The 27,293-nt window shown below is 33.2% G+C and overlaps 1 protein-coding gene across 1 annotated transcript; it reads left to right on the forward strand.

The window, feature by feature from the left end:
* The first annotated feature begins 2,778 nt into the window (after window positions 1-2,778).
* LOC117111262 (RB1-inducible coiled-coil protein 1-like) lies at window positions 2,779-27,172 on the forward strand. Its single transcript, XM_033254173.1, has 19 exons — window positions 2,779-2,897; window positions 3,910-4,050; window positions 10,281-10,407; window positions 10,610-10,792; window positions 12,314-12,429; window positions 13,152-13,362; window positions 14,065-14,173; window positions 16,009-16,127; window positions 16,478-16,662; window positions 17,120-17,306; window positions 17,482-17,610; window positions 17,761-17,858; window positions 18,561-20,719; window positions 21,308-21,521; window positions 22,227-22,299; window positions 24,304-24,353; window positions 25,229-25,372; window positions 26,020-26,071; window positions 26,351-27,172. Exons 2-19 carry the CDS (start codon window positions 3,983-3,985, stop codon window positions 26,456-26,458), a joined length of 4,332 nt encoding a protein of 1,443 aa, XP_033110064.1. The 5' UTR covers window positions 2,779-2,897; window positions 3,910-3,982; the 3' UTR covers window positions 26,459-27,172.
* The last annotated feature ends 121 nt before the right edge of the window (window positions 27,173-27,293 follow it).

Genomic DNA, 27,293 nt, shown 5'->3' on the forward strand with positions numbered 1-27,293 from the left:
CAGCCTGCCACTTCGCTGAAAGACGACATATTGATGGAGTGGATGACATGCATCTCTAGAAACTCCATCAAACACCGTCTTCAGCTGTTTCATATAAACTGACTCCACCGACTGTTGATCCACACCAATCATCGTTCCTGCTCTCCTGATCAGACGATCAATCCTGTTCCTATCTCTCTGAGTGACGTTGCCACCCCAGCAAACGAGGCAGTAGACCCAAACACCACAAATCACAGAATTATAAAAAAGTTCTAAAATTTTGTTACACACATTGAACTTATACATCTGTCTCATACAATACATTGTAGAGTTTAGTTTCTTTATAAGAGAATCGACATGATCATCCCATGTAAGCGAATCATTGAATACAACTCCAAGGTATTTATATTTATCTACGCGATCAATTTCTTTATTTTTTATGAAAATCTTACTAAAATCACTCGTCCTTTTCCTAAAGTCAATAATCATCTCCTTTGTTTTAGATGTGTTCAATTCTAGATAATTGTCGTCGCAATAATTTAAAAACCTTTTAATCTCCTGAACATAGTCGGTATCATCGTCATTATTTATAAGTCCAAGCATAGCTGTATCGTCAGCAAATTTAATAACAGGGCACATACAATGTGCTGATCTATAGTCAGCCGTGTAAAGGCTAAATAAAAAGGGGACAAGTACAGTTCCCCGAGGAGCGCCCGTATTGGACCTAATTGTATTTGACTTTACGTCTTTATCTAACTTTACGAACTGAGAACGATTAATCAAAAAATCAAAAACTAAGGAGATTAAGGGAAAAGGAATATTCATGCGAACTAATTTGTCAAATAAAAGATGAGGTTGAATTGTATTAAATGCAGATGAAAAATCATAATACATAATTCGAGCACAATTTCCATGACTTGTCCGGTCTAAGTGAGAATATAAATATTGTAGCTTAAATAAAATTGCATCCGTGGTACTTCTTGTGCTCTTGTAAGCGAATTGTAATGGGTCAACGTAATTAGTAACTAAGGGGGCCAGATTCTTAAGAAGTATTCTTTCGCAAACTTTCATGGCTACCGAAGTTAGCGCTACTGGCCTAAGATCATTCGTCTCACTAACTGCACGTTTTGGCACAGGCACAATGTCTTCATCTGTCCTAATGACAAAGTCAGACTGCGTCATATTATTAAGCAACTCAAGACGTTCATGTATTTCTGTTTTAAAATCAAACTTATCGAAGCGATTAAAGAACAGGTTGATATCATTTGCATATGCATGAGTTAAGTTTGGGAGTTTCCCTGATTGGTGATAATTTTCACAATAGCCACTCATAAGACGCATACCTTTCCAGACATGTTTCATTTTATTTTCAGTAAAACATTGTTCAATTTTCCTTTTATAAATTGTTTTTTGTTTACGAATTGCTTTTTTAAGTTCTTTTTGTATAACTTTTAACTCGTCTTTATTACCAATACGATATGCCCGTTTTTTGCTATTTATTATCTCTTTATCATCTTTAGTTATCCAAGGTTTATTGTTAGCATATATCTTAACAACTTTAGTTGGAATAGTAATATCAGTGCAGAAGTTTATGTAACTACTAATCGACTCAGTCATTTCATTAATATCAATACTAATTATCATCAATGAAATAATATTCAGTCAGAGGACTTATTTATGGTAATAATATGCATACTAAGCCTGAAGGTGGCGCTTTCCTACGGCAGCCATCTTGGATGGTACACATACACAACTCTGCATTGCTCCGCCATCTTGTCAGCACTCTAGTTGATTAATAGCTCTATGGCATTGCTTCGCATTCTTGTCGTCAGCGCTCTAGTTGTTTAATAGCTCGCTCGAGTCTTGACTGACTAACCGGAAGGGAACAGGTCAAAACGGCAAAAAAGCAAAACGGCAATAAGTCAAAAACGGCAATGACCAAAACGGCTAAAAACACGAAAAGCTTCTCAATAAACCAGTTGACTATAAATAACAGTAGGCAACACAGTTAATAATTGAATTACCGAATCAACAATAGTTTGCTTAAAACGCCTTTTTTTTAAAAATACCAGTAAAAGGTTATTGAAAGTAATGTTCCATGGGCGTAACCAGAGCCATATATAGAAATAGTTCCGACATTGAGAATTTAGAAGCCATTTTGTGTCATACGCGATGCGCGTTCTGTGTCTAACGTGATGTGCGTTCCTGTGTATGATATTGTATAATACAGTTAGCGGCCTCCTGTATAGTTTAATTTCATTTAATCTTTTTAGCAGTCGAATTTTATGTAACTATTTATAGATTTTTTTTTAATGATTTCACTACTTTATACCCAATTTCATATTATAAAATAATACTGTAATAATTTACTATTTTTAAGCAGTTCTTTAATCCTCGCCGATAGACCGAGAGAGCCCCTCGATGGCAAGCATTTTTTAATTAGGCAATCCTTAAGTATCTCCTATTATTTTTGCAAATAAATGATATGTGACGACCAGCAAAAATTAATTAAATACGTATATCAAAATGTAATTTAAATCCGTCTAGCGTATATAGATTGTTGCTCTTTAAATTTGAATATGAGTGAGCCCTATACAAATCTTATTAATTTGATTATTATTATTTATAAATATTAAAATAGTATAGGTCAGTTGGCCGCAATATATAAACTGTGAAAAAAAAAAACGATTCAGAAAATTATAAAAATAATAATTTTATAACTCTGCACATGATTTTTGCTCCTTTGCCGTTTTGTCCTATGCCTACTGCCGTTTTGGTAGTTGACATTGCCGTTTTGGTCTGTACTCTGTTGCCGTTTTGGTACTTATTGCCGTTTTGGTCATTGCCGTTTTGTCTAGAAACCATGGGAGGATATCTCTGGAAATACCATAAGTTATTATTAGTAAATTAATGATGAGGTGATACCAAAATTCTGTTGTGTACTTGTAATTGCGCAATGTTTGTGGCTAAAAATGTTTTTTTTAAAAATGAAACTGTTTCTCTTTCACGTTCTGTTTGTTTTATTTAAAAAGGCTAGCCTAGGCTAGGCCTAGGCCTAGTAGTAGGCCTTCCTTTAGTTTTTGTTTTTTCTAGACTCCTACCCTAGACCTGGGCCTAGACTACAGAGAGGAGGAGCCTGGCTTTCTGTACTCACTACTAGGCTAGGCCTAGGCTTGTCTTCACATGACGCGCATAATAAATAATAATATTAATAATATATAAATAAGGCCTAGAATAGATGGTTGTTTGTAGTACCCTGCCTGAGCCAAATTCCCCAAATAGGCCTAGCCTACTAGGCCTAGGCCTAGCCATAGTATAGGCCTACCTAGTAGAAGCCCAGGCTTAGCCTAGGTGTATTTTAATATATTAATATTAATATTATAGTAGTATTGTGTGCAAATGGTTTTTTTGTAGCTCACCTTTTTAAATTGGCCGCCAAGCTTTTCATTGTCAAAATTCTCTGTTTACAAATAAAAATTTATAGTAGGCCTGGCCTATTGCTTTGTAATTTTCTTTTTGCCCAAATAAGTAATAATAATAAAACATTATCATCAAGTATAGTTCAGTTGAGCTCATGGGTAATTTGAAGTGTGTATTTTGTGTGAAGTGTAAAGTTTTGAGTTATAAATACTAAAGATAAGCAAAATGGAAAAACCCATTATAATAGTACGACATATATCTAGTGGTGCGCAAGATCTGTACATACATTACGGAACAGTCATCCAATGTCTATACCATTGCACGTTGTGAGGTTTGTCCAGCTTTAAATTTAATTCTTAAAATTTGTTTTACGATAGCACTTTAAAATTGCATCTTGTTGATAAGCATTACATTGCAAACAGGTTATCTGTTTTAAATGGCACAATAAAAATGTATTATAAGTTTATTAATGTTTTTAGAATATAACATTTTATAATTTTATATTAACAGGTTTAAAAATCAATTGATGAAATTCAAATTTGTAAGAAATTGAAGTTTTGATCATCAAAGTTGTACGATCAAGATGCTGCACATATTCATTGTCAACTCTGGTACAATGGTTACCATGGATATGATCCATATGATGCATAGGTAAGCAGATCTTCAGAAAAGTGTATTTGCATGCAAAATATTCAATTGTAAATTACGAACACATTTATTTTAAAATTGTTTGTCTCTGGAGGTATATTGGTTTTGGACAAATAAATAATATAATAATAATATTTATTATAATTCTTTTCCTGTAGTAGTATAAAAAGATGCTCAAGCATGCCCTGGATGCTGAAGTCACTTATAACCAATGCTTAAAAGCAAAATAGTATACCAAATTACAAAATGCTGTACTTCCTTGTCTATATATATTTTACACACCTGGATTTTACCATGCATGAAGTAGACTGTACACAGAATACTAGTGATACTGTAGTGATTTTTATATGGTTTGCCAACAACAAAGTAATTTGTACTGTACATTTAAAAGACCAATAAAAGTTCTGTGTTCCTTAACACTGATACATTGTTTTCCGCATACAGATCAGTCAGTCTCTTGAAAAAAACTCCAAACAATATTTGATGTACTGTACAAAAAGTAAGGTAAAGGTTCCAAACCTGAAGCAGGCTGGAGTGTCCATCTCTCTTTAGCATTAGGGCCAGACACTGCAAGGCTGTGGGGGATTCACCACTCCTCCCACACAGCAAGTCTGTTTTACCTTCCCAGCATATGCCGGTACCCATTTATACACCTGGGTGGAGAGAGGCAAACATAGATAAAGTGTCTTGCCTAAGGACACAAGTGACTTGCACAGCAAGGGTTTCGAACCCCTGACCTCAAGGTTGAGTGTCCGAGCCACAACCGTTGCGCCAACTGCTTCTACAGTACAACTGATTTTTTTAAAGACACAAATAGGGTGTTCGACACTCCCTCTGTTTTTAATATTTAAATATCTGTTTCTCATTAACAGTTTCCAGGTTTTTTTGTCAAAGACACTGTTTGTGTCTTAGAAAAATCAGTTGTACAACATATAAAAAAATGTTTTCCCTCTGCAGCCTGGCTTTAATATCCTGGTTATGTACTCTCCAAAAGTGTATTACTTGAAAATCGAGATTGGTATTGCTGAATACTGCATCATTAGAAGAGATAGAGACCGAGAGGGTGGAGGAGTCTGCATTTTTCATTAGGAACAACATTGCATATACTGTAATGCCAGAACGGAACATAACAATTTAGAAACATTGTGGATTGAACTCCTACTATCGAAAACCAATTATCATCAGTACTTGTTATTGTCCAAAGAGGATGAACATTGAAATTGCGCACAACATTTGGCCACGAGACTCTTTCTTTGGTAAATTTTTTAAAAAGTCCCTAAGATAACAACATACTGTACCATAAATATTATGAAATTAGAAATAAATTACATAGGGATATTAAACGCGCTCAGTCGGAATATTTTTCAAATAGAGTAAAGGAAAATAAGGCACAGCTCCGTAAGCTTTGGCAACAATTAAAGTCACTAGGATTTAAAAACAATGTTAAAAATGATTCTAAAATGGCATTAGATATTGATGGCCACATTGTCTTGATGATGTTAAGAACACAAATACTGTAAGTTCAACTCTCACTTTTAATGATGCAAATGAGCACCAACTCTATAGAATATTAAAAGAGTATTATGTGAACAAAAACATCCCATTTGATGGTTATGAATTATCAGATGTATCTGAAGACTTTGTTTTTATAGAATAGGTTTGAATATTCACAAGAGTACTGGACTAGACAATATCCTGTCAAGGTTTCTAAAGGATGGTGCAAGCATTCTTGAAAAACATATAGCACACATTGTTAACCTGTCAATTATTACCAAGGTAGTACCAGACGATTTTTGTTGCCATGTCCAACCTACAGTATACACAAAAAAGGACATAAATCTGACGTTCTTAACTATCGACCAATCAGTATCCTTAACATATAAAAGATTCTGGATTCTGGAACAGGTTTTATATGTTCAAATTGATAAGTACAGTACCTAGGTGACAACATTTTGTTTGAATTTCTGTCATGCTTTTGCCATTCCTTTTTAACCGAGTCATGCCTTATTCACATAACAGACTACAGTACATTCGCACTCAAATCTCTAATGAAAATTACACTGGGGCAGTTAACCCTTGGTCTACAGAAGGCGTTCAACACAGTCGATCACCATTCTTTTTTCTAAAGCTATGGGAATTAAGTCTATTGACTGGTTTTCATCATATATAAGCAGTAGAAAACATATCGTATGCATTAACAAGTTTAATTCTGAATTGACAAATATTCATTGTGGGCTTCCCCAAGGGAGACTCTTATTATTTCTTTGTTTATATCAGGGAACAGTGAAATTACATGGAATGATCTCAGACTACTAAGGCGTGCTAATCCTGTTAGGTACCTATTGTTCGCTATTGTTGTAGTGTAATTGCCCCTGCTGTGTCTTAGTTCTTTGTGCCTAAACGCGTAGTACCGACAATCAAGCGAAAAGGATGAAAATATCACCACCAACGTCAGAAAATTTCTCTTAGACTTCAATCCAGTCGTTTTTTTTTTAAATTGTGTTTTTTTTACAAATACACAGCAATTTAATACATAACGACTGGTTTAAAATCACTTTACGTATGTTTTAGAAGCGTTTCCTGTCGAACTCCATAGTGTGATTTAACTAAAACAAGCAATTATAAGTCATTTTTTGGTAAGTATGTGTACTGGCATTGTGCCAAATTACTTACTTTTCTAGACTACAGTATATATTATAAAAAGCTACAATTGCTCGTCATTCTTGTTTCGATGTATTAAAAGATTGATATTTAACTTACAAATTCCCTATGTCTCTTGAGCGAGCAAACATTTTTTTCCCTGTTAATTGTTGCATCATAAATTCAATAAATAACAATAGAATAGCATAGAGGAGAGGAGTACAATACTACAGCAACATAAACTACCACCTCCCAGCATAAAAACACCATCCCACACATACTATACTGTCACAAGTATGTTTAACAGTGAACATAGGCATAGGGCCTAGTATAATTTTATTTTTTAAAATAATTTATGGATACATGATTAACAGTTCTAATGAGTTTACCTGCAGACTGTATTACGATAACCCCAGAGAGTGCACAACTCTAGTACTCAAGGTCTCTCTAGGCTAAACGGAAAAAGCATTCACAACAAGCGCCCATGCTACAGTACGTCGCCTGTAGGCCTGGAGCCTCCCAACAGTACTAGGCAATATAGGGCTAGGCTATACCTGATCGTGAGTGACAGGCGTACATGTTATGTTCACCGTTCTTGTATTGTATCTAGGCCCGAATCCATGTCAAACTGTTGATAGTTAAAATATTGATACTGTAGATTTACTGTTTGATTGGTATTTTAAAATAGAATATAGACCGTTAACCATCGAACATATTTGCAAAATTTTACAACAATCGTCGCGATGTAGGCCTAGTCCCCATTTATTGTTTCTATAATATTTAGGTGGTGTAATTTAACTGTTCCCTGGTATGATCATGGTATAATACGACGTCGATCACCATGAGAACACGATAGCGAGCATGCGCAAAGCAATTGCAATTAGTGGAAAATTGTTTATCAGTTGATTATGATAAGAGCGGCGGTACCGCGGGTTATAACCTTTGATGTTCGTTTCGAGATGTTTTCATGTAATTTCACTGTTCCCTGGTTATAAAAAACATGTCAATTAGTATAGAATGCAAGCTTTTATTATGCAGATGATGGTGTGCTTCCGGTATTGAGTAAAAATCCAACTGAAATTTCTAGTAGACTTAAAGAAATTACCTCATGTTCCTGTTACACATGGTTATAGACAAACTATCATTGCATGTAAGAACAACAGAATCAATTTTATTTGGAACAAAACAAAAATTGAAAGAGGCTGATTTCTCGATTAATTAATCGTGATGGCAGACCTATTAAGTGAGCTTGATTTAATTTGCTTGATCAATACCTTTCTTGTGAAGACATACTGTACAGTATACACATACATAATACTGTACATATTCTAAAAGAATTTCATCTGGCTTTAACAATAATAAATGGAGCTAGCCGAAACGTAGCTGGTAAGTTCGTTTTACAATTGGCTTATCTTTAAAGAACAACCACTCCATTTACTGTACATATTGTAGTTAGATCAGAAAAGTTTGTAGTCATATTAAGTTTCTTTACCGACAACAATCTTTTTTAGACAAACTTGAAGAACATAAATGTTCTTTCTTTGTTCAATGTTATTTTTGATAATAGATGCGCTTCATGGTATTTCATCAGTTAGTGCTCACTACAAAAACAAACTGCAGATCATGCAAAACAAATGTGTTAAATTCCTTTTAAATAAGGTCCTTGAAGTCATTTTGGCCAAAGAGAACTGGATGGTCTAGGCTTTTTCAATGTAGAAGATAGATATACACAAATTAAAATGAATTATGTACACAGCATAATTAATGCTACTGCCCCCTCATATCTTAGCGCCGAATTTCACAGAATTAGTGATAGACAGGCATAACACGAGAAGTATTAATTTTGTTGTTCCCTTCGCTTCCAAAATAATAAATTCCACATTTTATGCCGGCAGAATTAAGAAATGGAAGAGATTATCAACAGGTATAAAAGAAACAACCAGCAAATCCTTATTTTGTAAACTAGTTAAAAGCCATCTCTCTACCAAGAGATATAATTAAATTACTAAATTTAACTATATTTGAAAAAAAATAACATCTACTAATTTTTAAATCATATTTAGCATTGCATCTTTTACTGATGTAATAATATATGTTACTTCACAAGACTCCAATGGAAATAAACCTGCTAATTGGTTTTTTTGGGCTATCCTGTCATGTCCAATATATGTTATGTTTTCCAATACTTTTTCTGTCAATTTCAGTTTTTGACAATTTTTTTACTGTAATCTTTTGGCCAAATAAATGAATGAATAAATAAATAAATGAATGAATGTCAAAAACTATGACTAAGTGTTGCCAAACATTCCATAATCGATGTGAGAGACTCATACAGCATTGGACAACCCAGGTACACATCAGAGTCGCCACTGTAGAAAACAGTGAATTCGATTCCAGATTATAGGCATTACCTGGCGCCTACCGCAGTTGTGGTCTAGTAGGCCTAACCTTTACTGGCAACGGGCTAGGCCAAGACACCTTTCAAATTAACCCTCTTGTGCTTCCTTATAGACTTGACAAAGAAAAAATGCTGATTAATTCGCATAATTTTAAAAATCTGCCAATAAATTGCTTCAATATTGACAATAGTTTTGAATCAATCACGACTTGAGCGAAGTGATGATTACCATTGCAAAAAAAAATTGAAGGCGGTATTTGAATCTGCGTTGCCGGTGTAAAATTGGAGGTCAACCCAGACTTTTTCGTTCGATGTAAATAGAAATGCATCCGGAATTACTTTGGAAATAACTCAGATTTATTCTGACCTTGCCAGTGTGAAAAGGGATAGATCTGCTGACAGGTGCCTCTTAATGGTCCCTATGTATAAGACCCCTTGGCTGGCCCGTCATCTTGGAATGAAATCCACTTTGCACTTGAACTCAACAATTGGGTAAACGGTTTAAATCGGAACTTTTCATTTCAGTTACAGTAGTTTTATTTTCTTTGTTCATTGTTTGTCTTTTTTTTTCTTTTTTTGTTGGAATTATTATTTAATTTATTTTGACTATAATTATTAAATTCTTCATCACTTATTGTGACAGATACCAGTGGTTTTTGAAGAATATGAATTAATAACACTAAAATTCTACATGTTTCTGCTCTGAAAATGAAATCAAGTGGATTAAATTTTTGATGGTTTTGGCCTTCCAATGTGGAATTGCCTTGCTATGGAGTGCAATGGTGGTCATAAGATTGACTGCCTTAAAATCTGAGCTTGGATGAATCATTGTTTGAATTGGTGTACAGGTATACTTTGTATTGTTTTTCGTCCCTTTCTGTCCTGTTTTGTCTTTTTGTCTCTTTTGTTAATCTCTTTTTTTTTCTCTCATTTCAGGTTGTCCCTCCACAAGATTGGTTTTTCTTATCTTCTCGGGTTCTTGCCTTCTTCCTTTCCTGCATTTTCAATTTATTTTAGATCAATTGTAATATATTTATTTGATTCAAAAAGGAAGTAAATAAATGTTGAATTGAATTGAAAAATATTTCGAAGAAAAAAACAAAATTGTTGGTTTTGGGCAAGAAACATTAACAAGGCCTTGTCAGTGTCTAAAACAAAAACATATCTCAACAATTATTAATTTATTGTTTCTCAGTGTGCCGGAGTTTCAACGTGCCATTCAAGAAGAGTATGGTATTCCAGTTGAGAAACAAGTTTTACTTGTCAGTGGAGGTCAAAGTTTGGATGTCCACAAAAGGGTGTGTGATTTCAATGCTGGAACAGTAAGTAAACTTAATATAATAATGTGTTTGATGGTACCTTTGTAAATGATTTAATGATACAGGTTGACCACCACTAGTCATCAATTTCTGTGATTGAATCAAGTCATCCATGAATAAGATATAGAGATTTATAAGCATTTCGATTAAATAGTAATGAAAGTGACACGTTTACCTTCAAAGTAATTATCATTGTTTTTGTCAGGACACCAGTCCTATCTACATGTTTGATAAGTTTCTGATTGAGCAAGCTTCATACCAGATGAGCCCATCATTAACGGAAGATGCCACACAGCCATCTGATTATGAACTAAAAGAACAAGTGGAGGCTTTTAGGAACCTGCCTCCAAGCTACAATGCTGTCAGCTCAAGAACACAAATGGCTCTTGTAAGTCAAACAGGCTCACTTCATAGTTTTTAACACTATATTTGGTGAGTTTTATACAGCCCTGTACTCTATGGGAGGCCAACTTTGATAGGAATTTGGTTTACTTTTTTGGAATCACTTTTCAGCACCATTTTCAAATTGTACTTTTATCTGATTTTCTAAGGCTTGTTTTATGACAGAAAGTAAATGAAATTAAATGGAAAATGGAAAGCTATTCTGTTAGTGCCTACTAATTGTGGCTCTCCAAGTGACTCTTCATTATTTTAATAATAATAATACAGTAATATTTATTTAGAAAATGCTTTTTAACTGTGTCACAGTCACTTCGTAAAATTACAAATATCAAGATCATTTAAACCAAACGCAATCTCAACAGCACAGAAAACGGTATGATTAGTAAGAATTGAGAACAATCTCCCTGTTCAAACTTAATATACAGGTATAAATAATATAATTTCTAAATATAACAGAGTAACCATTCCATGGACATGAATAAACAAGGAAGTATAAAAATCAAGATCATTTAAACCAAATGCAATCTCAGGAGCACAGAAAACGGTATGACAGCGTCGGCCGACGCAGCCCGACGCGATTTGTTGTCGCGTCGGGTCTGTGTGAGTTGAACGCAGACGCGATGGTGTGCGTCAGGGGCAGTCGCGTAGTAGAATATTAAACGTGTTTAATATTTCTCACGACAGCTTAAGACTGTTCCCGACGATAAATCGTGTCGGGCTGCGTCGGCCAACGCTGTCTGAGTTGGCCTTTAGGAAGAACTGAAAACAATCTCCCTTTTCAAACTTAATATACAGGTGTAAATAATATAATTTCTAATCATAACAGAGTAACCATTCCATGAACATGAATAAACAAAGAAGTATAAAGGAAAAATATAAAGCAAATTAACAACAGGAAATACTTAACTAAATTACTGAGGGCACTTATCAGGCTGTTTTTAATGTTATTCATGCTCTCCAGTTTTCTGCAAAAATGTCTTTGATTTGCCCATGGGCATGTGGACATGATGATGTCTATTATATCCAGATAAGGGCAAGTCACAGGTATTTGTCAAAAACTGTTTTTAAGCTTTGCCTTGTATGTTCAGCTCTAATATCAGCGCTGGTTCAAACGGCTCACTCGCCAATGGTTCCGGTGGTGGAACAAGTCTTCTCGGATAAGGACTTTAAACCGTAGTCCCAGTATACTCATTTGGCTTGTGTGCACTGAAAATTTATATTAACATACATTTATTTTTCCAGAAAGCACAGTAGCATTTAAAAGTAATAACAAGTACAAAATTAAAAAACATAAAGTAATAAACCGGCAACATATTGCAATTACTATCTGCAGTTTTAATATTCTCTAGTGCTGTAAACATTCATTTATTATCATTTGGCCGAATTCCAAGCACAAAGTTCAATCATTAACCTAGTATGCATACAATGCCTAGAAAACTCCACAACACACCACTGTAAAAATGAGAGTTTCCTTTCATATTCTATAGTAAAATGAATTCTTTTTTAGCAACTGCATGATCTTGCCAAAGAAAAAGTCAAATCTTGTGAGATTATGGTGCGAGATCAGCATCAACAACAGCAAGGATGGATGGCAGTTGTTGCTAATCTGGAGGACATATCAAGGTAAATAAGAAAAGTGGAGGGAATAAGAAAGCAGATAATAATAATAAGAAGAATGAGAAAAAGAAAGATGGCCATTTACTTACTTTTCTACACTAAAATGCTTTACTGTATTTTCTTTTTTTAGTTATTATAAATTCAATTATTAATAGTTCATTTTAAATATGTTTGTAGTATATGTGAGGTCTCACCACGAAATGAGACGTATCGTTGGTGAAATCATATTGAGATATTCACCAAAATAGGTCAAAGGCAACATTTTTACAAAATTTTGATTTTAATGTTTTTGAATAACTTGATACTTATATTTTATGATTGTGTACTTTTTAAGTGAATTTTCTTACTAAAACAGTGTTCTTTTTGCATATTCCTTAATTCTAGTCCAATTATTTGTACAGGTTAGTTTATCTTTGAGGCCGATTTTCTCAAAACCTGGTTCTCATACACCTATTAACTTTAAATGCTAACATCTCTGGATCTATTTATCCCAGGGAAGCCATTCAAAGATCAAATTAAAGCTTATAATGTGATCTATCAAAATGTAATATAAACTCATTTTTTGCTTTTCTAACGATGAGACTCATTTTGTAGTGAGACCTCACATATGTTATGAAGTATAACAATAATATCAAATGGTTTTTACTTAATGCTAAACTGCTAAAAACCTCATTTAAAGGTCATTTAAAAAAAATGAATATAAAACCAGGTTCTTGGTGATTTTTCAGTGCATTCCACCAACGTGCAAAAGCCTTTGAGCTTAGCCTTACTGATTTTATGTCAAAACGAACAAACTACTTCAAAATGTTGTCGGAGTTTCCAGATGTGCTAAGCCAATTGGAGAGGATTCCCTTGCCTCCCTGTTTGGTAGACTCAGCACGCTTTGAAAGTGAGAGTGACCGAGATAGTATGACATTAATGAGATGGATTAGTAGACAGGTTAGTATGACAGGATAGGCTTTAATGAAATGATATATTGCAATGCTAATTTATATTTTTACATTACTTATTCATTCATTCCTTCTATTCCATCCATTCTGTTAGTTCTATTAATTTCATTCCATTGGTTCAATTCGCTCCATTCATTCATTCCATTTATTTGTTTCATTTATTTCACAATTTATTATATATACACTTTTAAGTTAATAAAGCATAAAAAAATCTTGTATAAGAATGGAAAATGCATATTAAAGATATACAATTAATATACAAATAGCACAACATCAGTATTACTTTGTAGTTACTGGTGTTTCCAACAATAAATATACTCTGTAGAACTATTAAACTTGAATAATTGCAGTGTCTGAATTGCTTAAGTAGTATTAGCTTTCAATTATTAGAACAAGAAACAGTTTTTCCTACAAGTAATTGATGCATAAGGATTTCTGTTTCTGTATTGAATGCATAGATCTGATAAATTTGCTGGTAGTCAATTTAAACATTTGTGTACAAAATTGTTTTTGTCTGTGTATCACTATGTTATTTCTTTATTTAATTAAAGTTTGAGGGTTTTCTAGAATGTACCACAGACAGAATAAATTTATCTTTATGTAAATTGGCTCTCAGCTGGAAGATGAACCCAAACTATGGTTCTCTGATATTCAACAAAATTGAAAAGATGAATTTATATTGGATTTGTAGGACCAACGAAGCTCATTAGTTAATATGTATCAGCAGTGTGCCAAGTCTCTGGAGCAGTTTGAACCTGAAGCTCTTGAGAATTTCAGATGTGACATTAATGATGTGATTGGTAAGTAACAGAAGATTTAAAAAAAATGTTCTCTTAGTTCAAGGTTCAATTTATTCAGTCATATATAAAAATACATGAAATTTGTCTTCCTGGGTAATTAAACATACAATATTAGCACATACAACAAAGATATTAGTAGGCTATATACACATTGTAAACTTCAAACCTAAAAACATTCTGTCCAAAAATCATTCTAACTGTACAATCACAATATTAGAATATGTATCATAAGCAAACAAATATATTAGTTCTTCATTAAAATTTATTTACAATTACTGTAATGGAATTTCCTTAAATAGAGATATCAGCTATAGTATGAAATATTGCTGCACATAGAACAGTCTTGCTTGCTGACACCAGCAGACTCTGCAAACATTGTGTATACTTTATTACCAAAAGTCTTGATGAAAACCTTGTAAACATTTTTATTTTCAGACATTATTATGTGACGCATTTCCACAAAACCTGGACAAATTCTCAAAATATTGAAATGTGTTTTTATTATAATTATATCCTATAACTAAACAGATTATTTAATTTCCTTTAATTATAAGGAACAATTGAATCTGAAGTGTATCACTATTAGCAAAATTGAGAAAAACAGCTTCAAACGGTAGTGTGCATGCATAAGTTACGCATCACTGCACATACAGTGAACATTTTGAAAAACTACATAATATGCTATCATTGTTACTGTTTGAAATACTTAGCTGAACAGGCCCATGTTCACAGTTTTTTATCCATTAAAAACAAAAAGAATGTGAAGGATTGAAGCATTATAAATCGGGGTACAAAGGCAAGCTTTCTGTTTTGCTTGTTTATGTGTTTTTTGATACCGTAAAACCTTGAATTGAAGCCCTGGGCTTCTTATTTTTTGCGAACTTTAGATGGGCTTCTTTTTTCGAGATGGGCTTCATTTTGAGTTGGGCTTCTTTTTGAGGCAACTTTTGCAGAGTGAAGAGGGGGGGGGGGCTTCATTTCAAAATGATAAATGTAAATTTTGTGAATTTGTACCTGTAAAACAATAAATACGGCCACTATAACATCAATCTGTATCAAGGAGTGAATTTAACTGACATTAAATCACATAAACTACTTTATAAACCAAGCTTGTTTTTAATATATTTTGTTTTCTGAAATTCATGTACAGTGTATGTACTCTACTATCACGAAAAGAAGGGGGGAACGTGCCCCACCCTCCATTTTGCCACTAAATTTTAAGATTTAATTTAGCACTCTCACTTATCTATTCTGAATATGTTGTACCCCCACTCCCCTGTTTGACAAAATCTGGATTTTCCCCTGTCCAAACGCAGTGTGCCAGTAGAATTAGTTTCCCCTAGCTTTTTAACTACTCTATTTAACAGGGACTTTCACAGATGAAGGGTCGACACACCACCTCAGCCCCACCGTGGTTGAGGCTGAGGTAAGGAAATATGATTATAGCACCTCTAGATGGCCGGAAATGGCACTCTATGACTTCAATTTGAATAATTTTTTCTTTTTTTCCCCATTTTTTTGTATAATTTTTTATTTTATTTTAGGGTGTGGGGTGCTGGACCAGTTGGTCCCCTTCTTGAATTTGCTGCTGTTAATCATGACTATGCTTCAGAGTCAACATTGAAACATAAAGATCTTTTATGTTCTTAGCATTAGCCATAACGAGGGTGGTGATTTTTTTCCTATAACAGCCATGGTGAATAATCCACCTTGCCCGATAATGGACTATGTACTAATTTTGACCTACCTTCTGCAGTATATGAGGAGCCTATTTTTAGCATTCGTTATAACAGGGGTGGTTACACAAATTTACACAGATTTCTTTCCTATACCAGAAAAGGTGGATAATCCTGGTATGAAAGAAATTAAAGGACTAGGTGATCGGCTGTTCGGTTTGGAACAACTCCTGGCCCAAGCAAAGAAAACCAGACAAGACCAAGGAGAGATGGCTCAGGTTGGAACACTTTCCTTTGATTAATCGTCTATGCATTAATAAGGAAGAAACTAAGCAGTATAAACAATCCAGAACTAATCAAGATGTTTGCTTGAATGATATTCTTGACAATTGAAAATTATAAATTTTTCATCCCAATGCAATAAATTGGTTTTTTAAATTTCCAGTTATTGCAGTAAGTTCTTTATGCATTTTCAAATGTAAATTGTGAAAGTTAACATTCAGTAGCTTTTGGTAAAATAAATTTTTAAAATGTTGAAAAGAAATTCTCATGAATATATTGAATACAGTAGGTGAATCTCTGTTGTTTTTTATCAAGTACTTTGTGTTTTTTTTTGTTTTTTTTTTAGGGCTTTGTGCAGAATCAGTCGCGATTCAGCAACTTGAAAGACACTTCTGTTTTACCACAACTCTGTGACAGTCACCAGAAGCAGCTGGTGGTTATGCTCAAGAATCACCTTCAGTTGAGAGAAATTAGTCGACGTTGTTTGATTGCAAAAGGGGAGCTCTGCAAAAATCTTCATGTCAGGTTGAGGTTAGAATACTAATTATGTTTATGTACAATATACAGTTTTTGCAACCAAGGCCAGCAATATAAAATCGAATTTTTGACTGTCATACACAACCGTCTAATCAAACTTTGTCTGAAATGCAGGAATTTGATTTTGCGTACCCACAGTTGAGTATCTAGGGGGTGCATGGTGTGCACCCCAAAAAATAATTATCCTCTCCCCTTGTTGCTTCCATTGGAAATTTTCAAAGCAAACATATTCAAGTAGTTACCAAATTCTGCTTTATTATTCACCAGAAGCCCCCCCACTTCACATTTGTGCCCCCATTGCAGCTCCCCATTAAATAATTAATTTCTTCAGTATTTTGTGAGGTGGTCCATTCAGCCAAAGTTGATCAATTTGGACCACTAAATATACCACTGCATATCCAGCTGAATTAAACAAAAGTTGTTAAGATAATTATTATATATGTTCTTCTAGGTGGATTATGTTTGTAGAACAACAAATAACTGGGATCCATAGCAAAATGGTTGTGTACCATGAGAACCTGAAAAGATTGAAAAAGAGATTAGAAATTGCTGATCAAGTTTACAATTCACCGACACTGTTTGCAAAAGCACTGGCGGAAATCTATCTCAGAAGGCAGTATGAAGTACAGTTCTCACAAGTGAGTTGTGCTAATTTTTGGGGAATTATGCCAGTGTTTGTGTGATGGTCATCATATTATTGATGATGATAACAGTGATTATGAAGACAGTGATGACGATACAAAATATTTAATAAAGCTACTACCGCTCTAAATCCTCTTTTTAGTTGTTAAAATTGTACTTTTGTGTTTGTAGCGCTTTGGGGCAGTGAGTGAAATGCAGTTAAAAGAAGTTGACAGACGGAAGGAGTTATCAATAATGATGCAGACACACTTCCTTAATGCTTTGTTTCCAGGGCTTTCCAATCTTCCACCAGCAGTCACGGTATAAAGAAATGATCATAATATTTATTATTAAATTTACTATTATATTTGTTAATAACTTTATTAATTTACTTTTTTATTAACTAAGATTCCTTCTGATATTCTAATGTATTCTCATTTCAATCATTTTTATTCTGCATACCATTTTCAGCTTGAGCATGACGTGAGTGATGGTTGTCTACCAACAGTAACGTTGGAAGATATACAGCTACTTAAAGACCAGGTACCAGAGCTAAACTACTGTCTTGAGTAAGTACAAGTTTTTCATCATCATTATTACTATTGTTGTTATGGTTGTTAATATTATTGCTTCTATTGTTTTTGTTGTTCGGTATACTTGAAGGGTTTCCAGTGTAATGAGTGTTGTTTTGTATGGTAGTGAGACCTGGACAATCAAAAAAGACCAGGTGAGGATGGAGCACTTGAGGTGCACATGTGAAGTTTGAAAGCATCTGTGTAGCCTTGAGAATGGCTGGGAATAGTAACCATTAGAAAGTGCATACTAAAAAGAAAGCTAGCATGGTTTGGGCAAACAAATGATATTTAAGTGAAAAGAAATTGATATTTTTTTGTGTCAGTAGTAGTCGTGGAAGAGGTAGGCTATGGGTAACTGGAATGAAGTGATATTCTACTTGGTGATTGCTAAAACTACTTTATTTTGACAATTACCTGACTAAGAATTTATGGTAGTACCAGATTGATATCTTGTGAACTTGTCGTACTCATACTGGATATTGTTTGAAGGTTTGCAAGGCAAAGTCATAATATGTTAATGCTTGCGGTACACCAGTAGTGGATATGTCAAACTGTGAATGATGATGGTGATAATGAATTTATTTATGTACATATTTAATTCTGAATGAATTAGGTAGGTACAGTAATTTAGTCTGATTTTAAATTTGTTATTACTCTGTAAATTTGTAACTACAGTATAATTGAATAATATTGCAGATTACACATTGATGTTTTGAGTAAAACAACACAAACAGTTGATATGAAATGTTTGGAAGAACCAGAAGATGAGTTATCAAAGAGTCAAAGTGAACACTTGAATCAGATGAAGGAAGAATTGGTGACAAATAAAACATTGCATTCACTCGCAACTGAGGGCACTAATGAAATTTTGAAAAATGCTGATCATCCAATTGAAGAATCAGTTGAAACACTGATAAACGAACCTCTAGAAGATGTGCTGGAAGATGTTGGCTCTTTATCTGAGACTGCTGAGACAATGGGTACCCATAGCATGGTACTGGCTTTTGGATCTGCTTTATCACCAGACACTGATAATTTTCTGTCGACAAGGGATAGTGTCGAAATGCCATTCTACAGCTTGGCTGGTGGCATTCAAATTGCTAACTCATATCAACCAGGTCATTTGCATGGATCAAATTTTCAAGAAGAAGAGCTGGAAGAGGTTGAAGGCAAGTTGGAAGATCTTAAACGAGAGAAAGAAGATATTGAAAGAAAATGTATAAGACAGAAAGAAGAGCTTCAACGAAAAATTGAACATTGTGAAGGAAAACTGGAGAAATTTGAAATAGAATATGAAGATCTAAGAGTACAACATCAAAACAAAGAAAGAAAACTAGAAGAAATAGAATCTGGATTAGGGAGCATTTATAAGAGAAATAGTCATCTTGAGGAGATGCTTGGTGATTCTACAAAATCTTTGTTAGCTGGAACAAAGTTACTAAGAAATGAATTGGAAACGTTTAAAAATTTTGTTTTTACTTTTTCAACTGAAAATATGACATCAATTTCTCAATTTACTTCTTCTGTTGAGTATATAACAAAAGAATATGACAGAATTGAAATAGATAACTCAAATCTTGTGAAAGAAATAAGCCAACTAAAAGAAGAATACCAGGTGGCAAGTGTTTTTAAGGAAAAATATGAATGCCTATTAGGAGAACATGAAAAATATAGGACGAAAATTAAAGAAGAAAATAAAATGATGGACAAAAGCAAAAATGAAAAGGAGGCAGAACATCAGAAAATATTGAAAAAGATTGAAAAATTGGAAAAAGATTTAGAACTTGTTACAAAAGAATTATTGGCAGAAAAGGATATACGTATACAGAATGAAGAATCGCTTACAAAACAGCTTGAGGTGAGCAACAAAGACTTACAGTGTATGAATAAGCAATTAATTGATGCCAAAGAAGAAAATAAACAGTTTGTACAAGCGATTCATAAACATAAGCAACAAATTGAATGCGAGAAACAAGAAATTGTTGGTTTAAAATTATGTCAAGAAGTTGAAATAAGTGAACTTAAATTGCTTTTGAAAGAAAAAGATGTTTTGCTTCAACGAAGTAATGATGAAAAGATGGAATTGTTGCAAAAGAAAGAACAAGAGAAGAAAACAGAAATAAGTGATCTAATAGTTCAATTTAAATATGAGAAAAAGGAAGAATTGAAGGATTTTGAAAAAATGCTACGAAAACAATGGAGAGTTGAAATACAGGAAATGTCATTAGAGGAATTAATTGTAATCAAACCTGAAATCCAGTCAGCTGAAAAAATTAATGAGGATAAAGAAAATGCTCTGAAAGAACTCCAGAAATCTCATGAAATGGAACTACAAAGCAAGCTTGAAGAATTGGAAAGAAATAAAGATGAAGAAATTGCATTAGCCAAACAACAAGCTCATCTGCAAGTTCAAGAATTGTTGGAAAAATATCAAAATTGTGAAGAGAAGTATCATGACCTGCAAAAACAATCAAAAATGCAGACAAGTCAGATGGAAGCGTCATTCATGACAGATAAACAAAGTGAGGTACTCGCAGCAGTGGAAGAAGAGAGGAAGAAACACAAACATAAAATGGATAAACTTAGGTCAAGTATGGAAGAGAATCACAAAAAATCTATAAAAGCAATGCTAGAAGAAGCTGATGCACGGCACTTCCAAGAAATCCAAGAGATGGCGAGAACATTTGATGAAGATAAGCTGAATAGTTTGGAAGACATGAAGACTAGCATTCAAGCAGACAAACAAATCCACTTCAATGCTGCCCTCTCTAAAGTCTCGCTTAAGAAAGATAAAGAAATTGAAACATTAAAGAAGAAACTGGCAGAACATGAAGAGCAGCAACAAATAGATAAGGGTAATTTATTCATTTGCTTTTTGTTTGGTTTATTTTTTACTAGCAATCACTGACATAATTCTGACTTGCAACATTTAAAAAGGTGTGTTTTCCCCTAGTTTGCATATGAGAAAGGCGACAACAACATTTTGATCTAAATACCTAAATTTAATGCAAATAATAAAATACTTACCCTGCTAAGATACTTAAGGTGTAGTGGAGTGCAAAGATAATTAAACACGTTGAGGGGGGTGGGGGGTTGTTGGACCGGGTCTAAAAGAGAGAAAATTGATCGCCCTAAACGTCTCAGAGGTTATTTTTCTGGCGTTTAGAAAACAAAATTTCGCGGGGGCATGCCCCTGTGCCCCTTAAGCCCATCTCGAATTGAAGCACCCCTCTTTACAGTACTTTGCAAAAGTAGCCACAAGAAGCCCATCCAAAGGTTGCAAAAAAAAGAAGCCCAGGGCTTCAATTTGAGGTTTTACAGTTTGTATATTAGATTTTATTTAAAATTAGAGCAAGACAATTGTTTAAATAAATTGTTATCATCATTAATGTGATTTCTGAATACAAATTTACTAGTTTACTGTTGAATTTTTCCTCCATTAGAATCTATTGACAAACTGCTTTCAGAAAATTCCAACATCAGTGAAATTGTAAAGCAGACACTCTCAAATAAAGAAGCAGAAAATAATAAACTTAAAGAGGAAAACAAGTCTCTCTTACAAACCAAACAAGAGTTAATTGAGAGATGTCAGCAAGGCCAGGCAGGTGCTTCATCGTTAGAGGAGTCTGTTGTCTGCATGCCAAAAAGTACTCAGAGGTAAGATATATTTATAGTGCATGTTGCTCATGCTCATGGGTCATTAGTTAATAGGGTCAAAGATGATGAATGTAAGAAGATACATCAGTTCGCGATATATAATAGAACGTCGATGAGGGCGTCCATGGGGTAATTTTCCTCCATCCTAGAGGCGGCGCTATAATGTTTATAATCAATAGATAAATGTAAGGCACTGCTTGAGTTTGTTTGTTTCCTTAGTTTCTCCACATTAAATGGTCACAATTATTTTCTCCATTCTAGAGAGGGCGGACATTCCATGTCAATTTTATTTAAAAATATGCGAAGAGCTCATTCTTCTATTTAAGTTTTTTGATAGGGTTAGAATCAATAGATATTGTAAATACTAAAACATCTAGCAAAAGATGTTTATTCTAACTCATTCTTATACAATATTCTTATATACAACATGTCCATCTTTGATAATATTTGTACATAATAGTTATTAATATTTATTGATGTTATTTCTACTTTTACTTATTAAAGTCATTGTTGTATGATCATTATGTTTAGGTATATACCGTATGTTAATTTTACTCCTTTTCTACTCTGTATATATCTTATGATTGTGATTGTAAAGACATCTTTTAGATTTTTTGTGTAGATTTTAGATATTGGTCAATTTCAAAATAATGCAATACCTTTTTATTGCTTTTGTTTATAAATGGTTTTGTATCTGTTATTAAGTTTTGAAGACAAGGCATCTGGAGGTCATCGACTTGCCAAGACTAAAGACAACACAGACTTCAGAAAAAAAATGGTAGATATAGCTATGCACCTTTTTGGCAATTTTTGTATATTTGTGTAAAGAACATAAATGAAATCGTAGATTTTTTCAGCCTGACGTGTAATGCACTGAATAATCTGTATAGTTTTTTTCATTAAATAAGTTCATCAGGTTTGTAGATAATATACAAATATTGACTGCTTGCTCATGAGGGGGATGGTGAAATCTATTGCCCTTTGATGATGTGGAGACTGTAGCCTATCTTCCTTTGGGCCTCCGCCAAATCTAGAGCAATCAATATTTGTTTTATATACCTTATAATTGATTCTACAAGGCCTAAAAACGTACTTACTTACTTCCTAGCTTTGCCTAGAAATTTCTTTTAATCTAAACTAAGTATCACTTACTATTATTGACAGTTTCAAGTATCCTGGACGATACCCTTCTTCAGAATGATGGTAGATCCTTCTGTACGGTTGCATGAATCCTGATAGCTGATGACCTCACTAAGAAAATGGGCTCATCTTCATCCAAAGGGAAAGAAGACTCTACCACCATTCTGAAGAAGGGTATTGTCCAGGACACTCAAAACTGTCATTAATAGTACTTAATTGATACTTGGTTTTGATTTTGAGTACAGAAAATTATATATTTATCTCTTTGGTTAATTGATATTTATTGTTACTATTTTTACTTTTGCTTATTAAGTTATTGTTGTATGATCATTGTATATATGTTTTGTCTATATTAATTTTGCTCCATTTGTGCTCTCAATACATTTGACTATTACTAAAAAGACATCTTTTATTATTAAACCTTAGTAGATATAAGTAGTAGCATTCTATGTACTTATAGCATTATTAAGTCTTTTATAAATCAGTGATGTATCTAATGTGAATTTGGGTGCACCTTTCCAGCCCACCCTCCCCCCTAAGATTAATTTGCTCAAGTAATTAAAAATTGCTTGATCACTTAATTTTGCCCTTAACCTTCACACCTCCCATATCATTCATCCTAGATACACCACTGCCATTAAGGCCCTTGTGTGTTTTTTTAAGGTATGGTATGGCCTTTGGTTGCTAAAATATTGTTACATAAGAATAAATATATCAATTATTGTTATAATTGATAATTATTGGTGTATTTGCTTCAGCTTGAGAAAGTTTTTTCAAGCCAGACTCCGGAGGAAAACTTTATACTACTGATTTTTCTAAGACACAAAGAGGGTGTTTGATAAAACAGATTTTTAATATTTAAAAAGGAGTGTAACCACCCTTCTTCCCCTAGTTTTTAAATATCCAAAAATTTGTATCTTATTAACAGTTACCAGGTTTTTTGTCACCCTTTTTTTGTCTTAAAAAAATCAGTTGTACAACAAATTAAAACATTTTTTCCCCTGGAGCCTTGCTTTAAGCGCACCATGTTGCACAACTACCGTATATTCTTGCATATGACATGGCTTAAAATAGCAAATTGTGATCGAAAAACAGGTGGTTGTCTTATACATTTTTTATTTTTTGTTGATCGTCATGACATGTGAATGCTTCTGAAATAAATGAAGCTACTAATAACTGTTAATATGAATGAAAGCAATTTTAAATGCAGGGAAATAAGATTTTTATGAACATTTAAAAAGCCCAAAAATTCATATTATTTAGAAGATTAGCCCTTCATTTGGCTATGTTTTAGCCAGCTAGATGCAGTATCAAGACCATAAAAGCAGCAAAAAGTAGGCCTAAGCAGTTTGGTATTGAAGGGAAGAATTCCGATGGTGAAACAGGGTCATCTTATACGCCCGATATACAGAAATTGTCCAAAAATCTTCTCAAATTCGGGGTCCTTTTAAATGCAGATCGTCTTATATGCGAGAATATACGGTACCAGCATCTGTGATGATGTGTTTGATTAAGAAAAAATAAATGCTGTTGTTAACCAATAATGCTAAGGTTTTAGGGATGTTCCAACTATTTTGGAAATAAATCATTCTTGACTTATTACCTACAATACTGAAATAGCTTGTTACATTCTCTACAACAGCTTGAATCAGCGTCGTCTGGTTCTAAGGCAGAGAAAATATCAATTATAGAGTAAGTATGTCTAAAAGAGTAAGTGAAAATGTATCAGTAATAGAACAAGTTAATCTCCAATCATGGTCAATAATACTTAGGAAGTCATTTTTTATTATTTCATCTCATTCATTGGATGGAAATATTCGTCATACATTTAATATAACATTATTTATTGGTTTGTGCTGTATACTTTAATTCTCGTTTGAGCCAGAATAGGTCTTAAAGATGTATTGTCCCATGCAAAATACTACGAAAAAAGTCACAAAAATCATTTTTAAAGTTAACTAGCTCATTTTAAAGTAACATACAAACTATCAACTTGAACATAGAAATTACTGTACTAAAAAAATATACCTATAATTTTACAGGGAAAAAATTATAGAAACTCTTCCAGTCACTGGAAGTGTATTAATATTTTTATTATTATCCGGTATAAAAATTAGGGTACAGTACACATTTTTTAAAATTCAATAATTTCTATACTCAAGTTAATAATTTGTATGTTTTTGCCAAATGAATTAATTTCAAAATTATTTGTTGTGATGTTTTGTCATTTTTAGGGAACAATACATCTAAAACATGTATTTGCATGTTTAACTTACATTATATTAACATTCCAAAAAATTCTTAACCTGAATTTACAATATTCCCTGTTGAAGTTCAATTTAAGAATATTGTATGATTCACTTATGTAGTTTTAACTCGTTTTTAAATATTTAAGCCTAATTCTCATTCCTCCTAATTAATGTACTGTATGTAGTGGATTTGGTTTTGTTATGTTATAAGGAATATTGTTGACATTAACTGGGATTGTAACATGGGACTAAGACCTGCACCAGGTGTTATCTTTCCTAATATTCTTTGTCTCATCATATTTTCTTGACTTTCTTCAGTATAAGTGTTGGCGATCTTGTGCTTATATATTTTGAGGAGCAAAATGACAATTACGTGGTATTTACACGTGGAACAACTCTCTACTTCGTTCATGCTGATTCGTTGCAGCCACTTGGGCTGAAACCACATGACCCCAGTAAAAGGTACATTAGGTCATTGTTTAAGTGATACGTATACTGTAGTTTATTTTTTAAATATTTAACAATAATACTAGATAATAAATTAAACCAAATGTATTATTCTCAAAACAAGGTAATGATAAAAAATAAGACAATTTTATCACATAGGAGGTACAACAAAAACTGAAATTAAGTGAAGTTCAACATACAGTCAAGCAGTCATTAAGAATAAAAACATTTTTTCTGCACAAATGTTCCTATATTATTTCCATGGGATATAAACTTTGTCCACAATGTTTTAAGTGTCCGTAACAAATACTTGTGTTGTTTACATATGGCTGGGATATGACATCATAATGTCCATATACAGTATATGCAAATTAATGATAAATTAACATGGTGCACAGAGCTGTAAATCAACTGGCAGTCATCAATTTACAGTTTTTGTATCTTTAATGTTATACTGTCCTTGATGCTTTTGGGCACAAACTTTAAAAACACTTTTGGGTTATTTTTTTTTATTAAATAAAAGTTCACTGTACTAAAATATACCTTTTAATATAGTATAGGTGGTAATGATTATGGAGAATGTAGTGATATTTTTAATAATAAGTATAATTTTTTATTAATTTATGAAATATAATGAGTAAATGTATTAAATTGTATTATAGGGCTTGGATTATTGGTAGGATTACAGACAAAGAGTATTGTCAGGCTAAAAAGGTAAGTCTTCTTACTGTAGCATTTACATTCATTCATTCCTTATATAATTTGTCATTTTATTTACATTTGAAAATTGTAATTTAGATTTGAAATATCAACTGATGAAAAGATTCTTAATTTTTTTTTTAATGACTCACAGTCCAAACCAAATTCATCATTTCACAAATTCAGGATTGACCCTTCATACATGCCCCAGGGGAATGCATGTCCCCCAAGACATATTTGATATTGTTTATATTTCCTGAAGTTTCCAAAATGTGGATCTTTGTATCTCTTTAGGCCCAGAATCGTTTCAAGGTTCCTGTTGGTACTAAATTCTACCGAGTGAAAGCAGAATCATGCAGTATACGAGAACACCGCCGAACCAAGGCAGAGAGCAAATCATAATCAATAGGCCTGGGAGATGACAGTAGAGTATTTCTGCTCATTTCCAAGTTTTTCACTAAATCTTTTTTCCGCTTTAATACTCAATGGCTGGGTTTTACCCCTCATCTTGTGTACTATATCTGGTTGAATTTACTTAATCAAATATTAAATCTACCAGCTGTGGGTTTATTCACAGGGGTCTAAGTGTCCAGACCCAGCTCCCAGGGGAAACCGACAAAGACAAACTTTTGTGAATAACTTATGTCACTGTGTATAACTTTAAGGGGTATACTTTTTTGGGAGAAAAGAGTTTAATCAAATGGTTGAATTAGTTGGTATTTTGTAAACAAAAATCTAAAAGTGGTTTTGAGTTTTGCAAACAAATAGACTTTGTTTTCTGATGTGGTGTTTTAATTACATAGTCATATGTTTACTATTTTAGTTATACTTAAGTAATCTAAATTGATGTGTTAAACAAGAGCATATATAGGATTGTTGATGTGAGACGGGGAATGTGGGGGAAAATGAGAGTGCTTGCAGGGGGAATGATGTGATATGAAGTGATCTATGTTGTACTAAGTAGACTAAAGTAAGAAAACAGTAATATTACAATTAATCAAAGTACCAGTAGTAATAAAAATGAGAAAAACAGGTTTATATTAATTATTGTACAGTGTTTGTAATTCTGTTAATTGTTTAATGTGATTAAATTTATTTACATAAGTAAGCAATATAGTGCAATGCCAGAAATATATGTTGTTTGATTTTATATATTTTTTTAATTTGCATGTAAAAACAAATGAGACTTATTAAAAAAATTTTAAATAAAATTAAAATGTAAATAAGTCAAGAAAAT

Source organism: Anneissia japonica, unplaced genomic scaffold (genome assembly GCF_011630105.1).
Source record: "Anneissia japonica isolate Jap-2015-1 unplaced genomic scaffold, ASM1163010v1 scaffold287797_len360924_cov175, whole genome shotgun sequence".
Lineage (NCBI taxonomy): Eukaryota > Metazoa > Echinodermata > Crinoidea > Comatulida > Comatulidae > Anneissia > Anneissia japonica.

Excerpts from the sequence above, each read along its gene's own strand:
- LOC117111262 (XM_033254173.1), top strand. The coding sequence starts at position 3,983 with ATGCTGCACATATTCATTGTCAACTCTGGTACAATGGTTACCATGGAT. Across the intron at positions 12,430-13,151 it reads AATCTGGAGGACATATCAAG|TGCATTCCACCAACGTGCAA; the intron begins GTAAATAAGAAA and ends GTGATTTTTCAG. Across the intron at positions 17,307-17,481 it reads ATGAAGTACAGTTCTCACAA|CGCTTTGGGGCAGTGAGTGA; the intron begins GTGAGTTGTGCT and ends TTGTGTTTGTAG.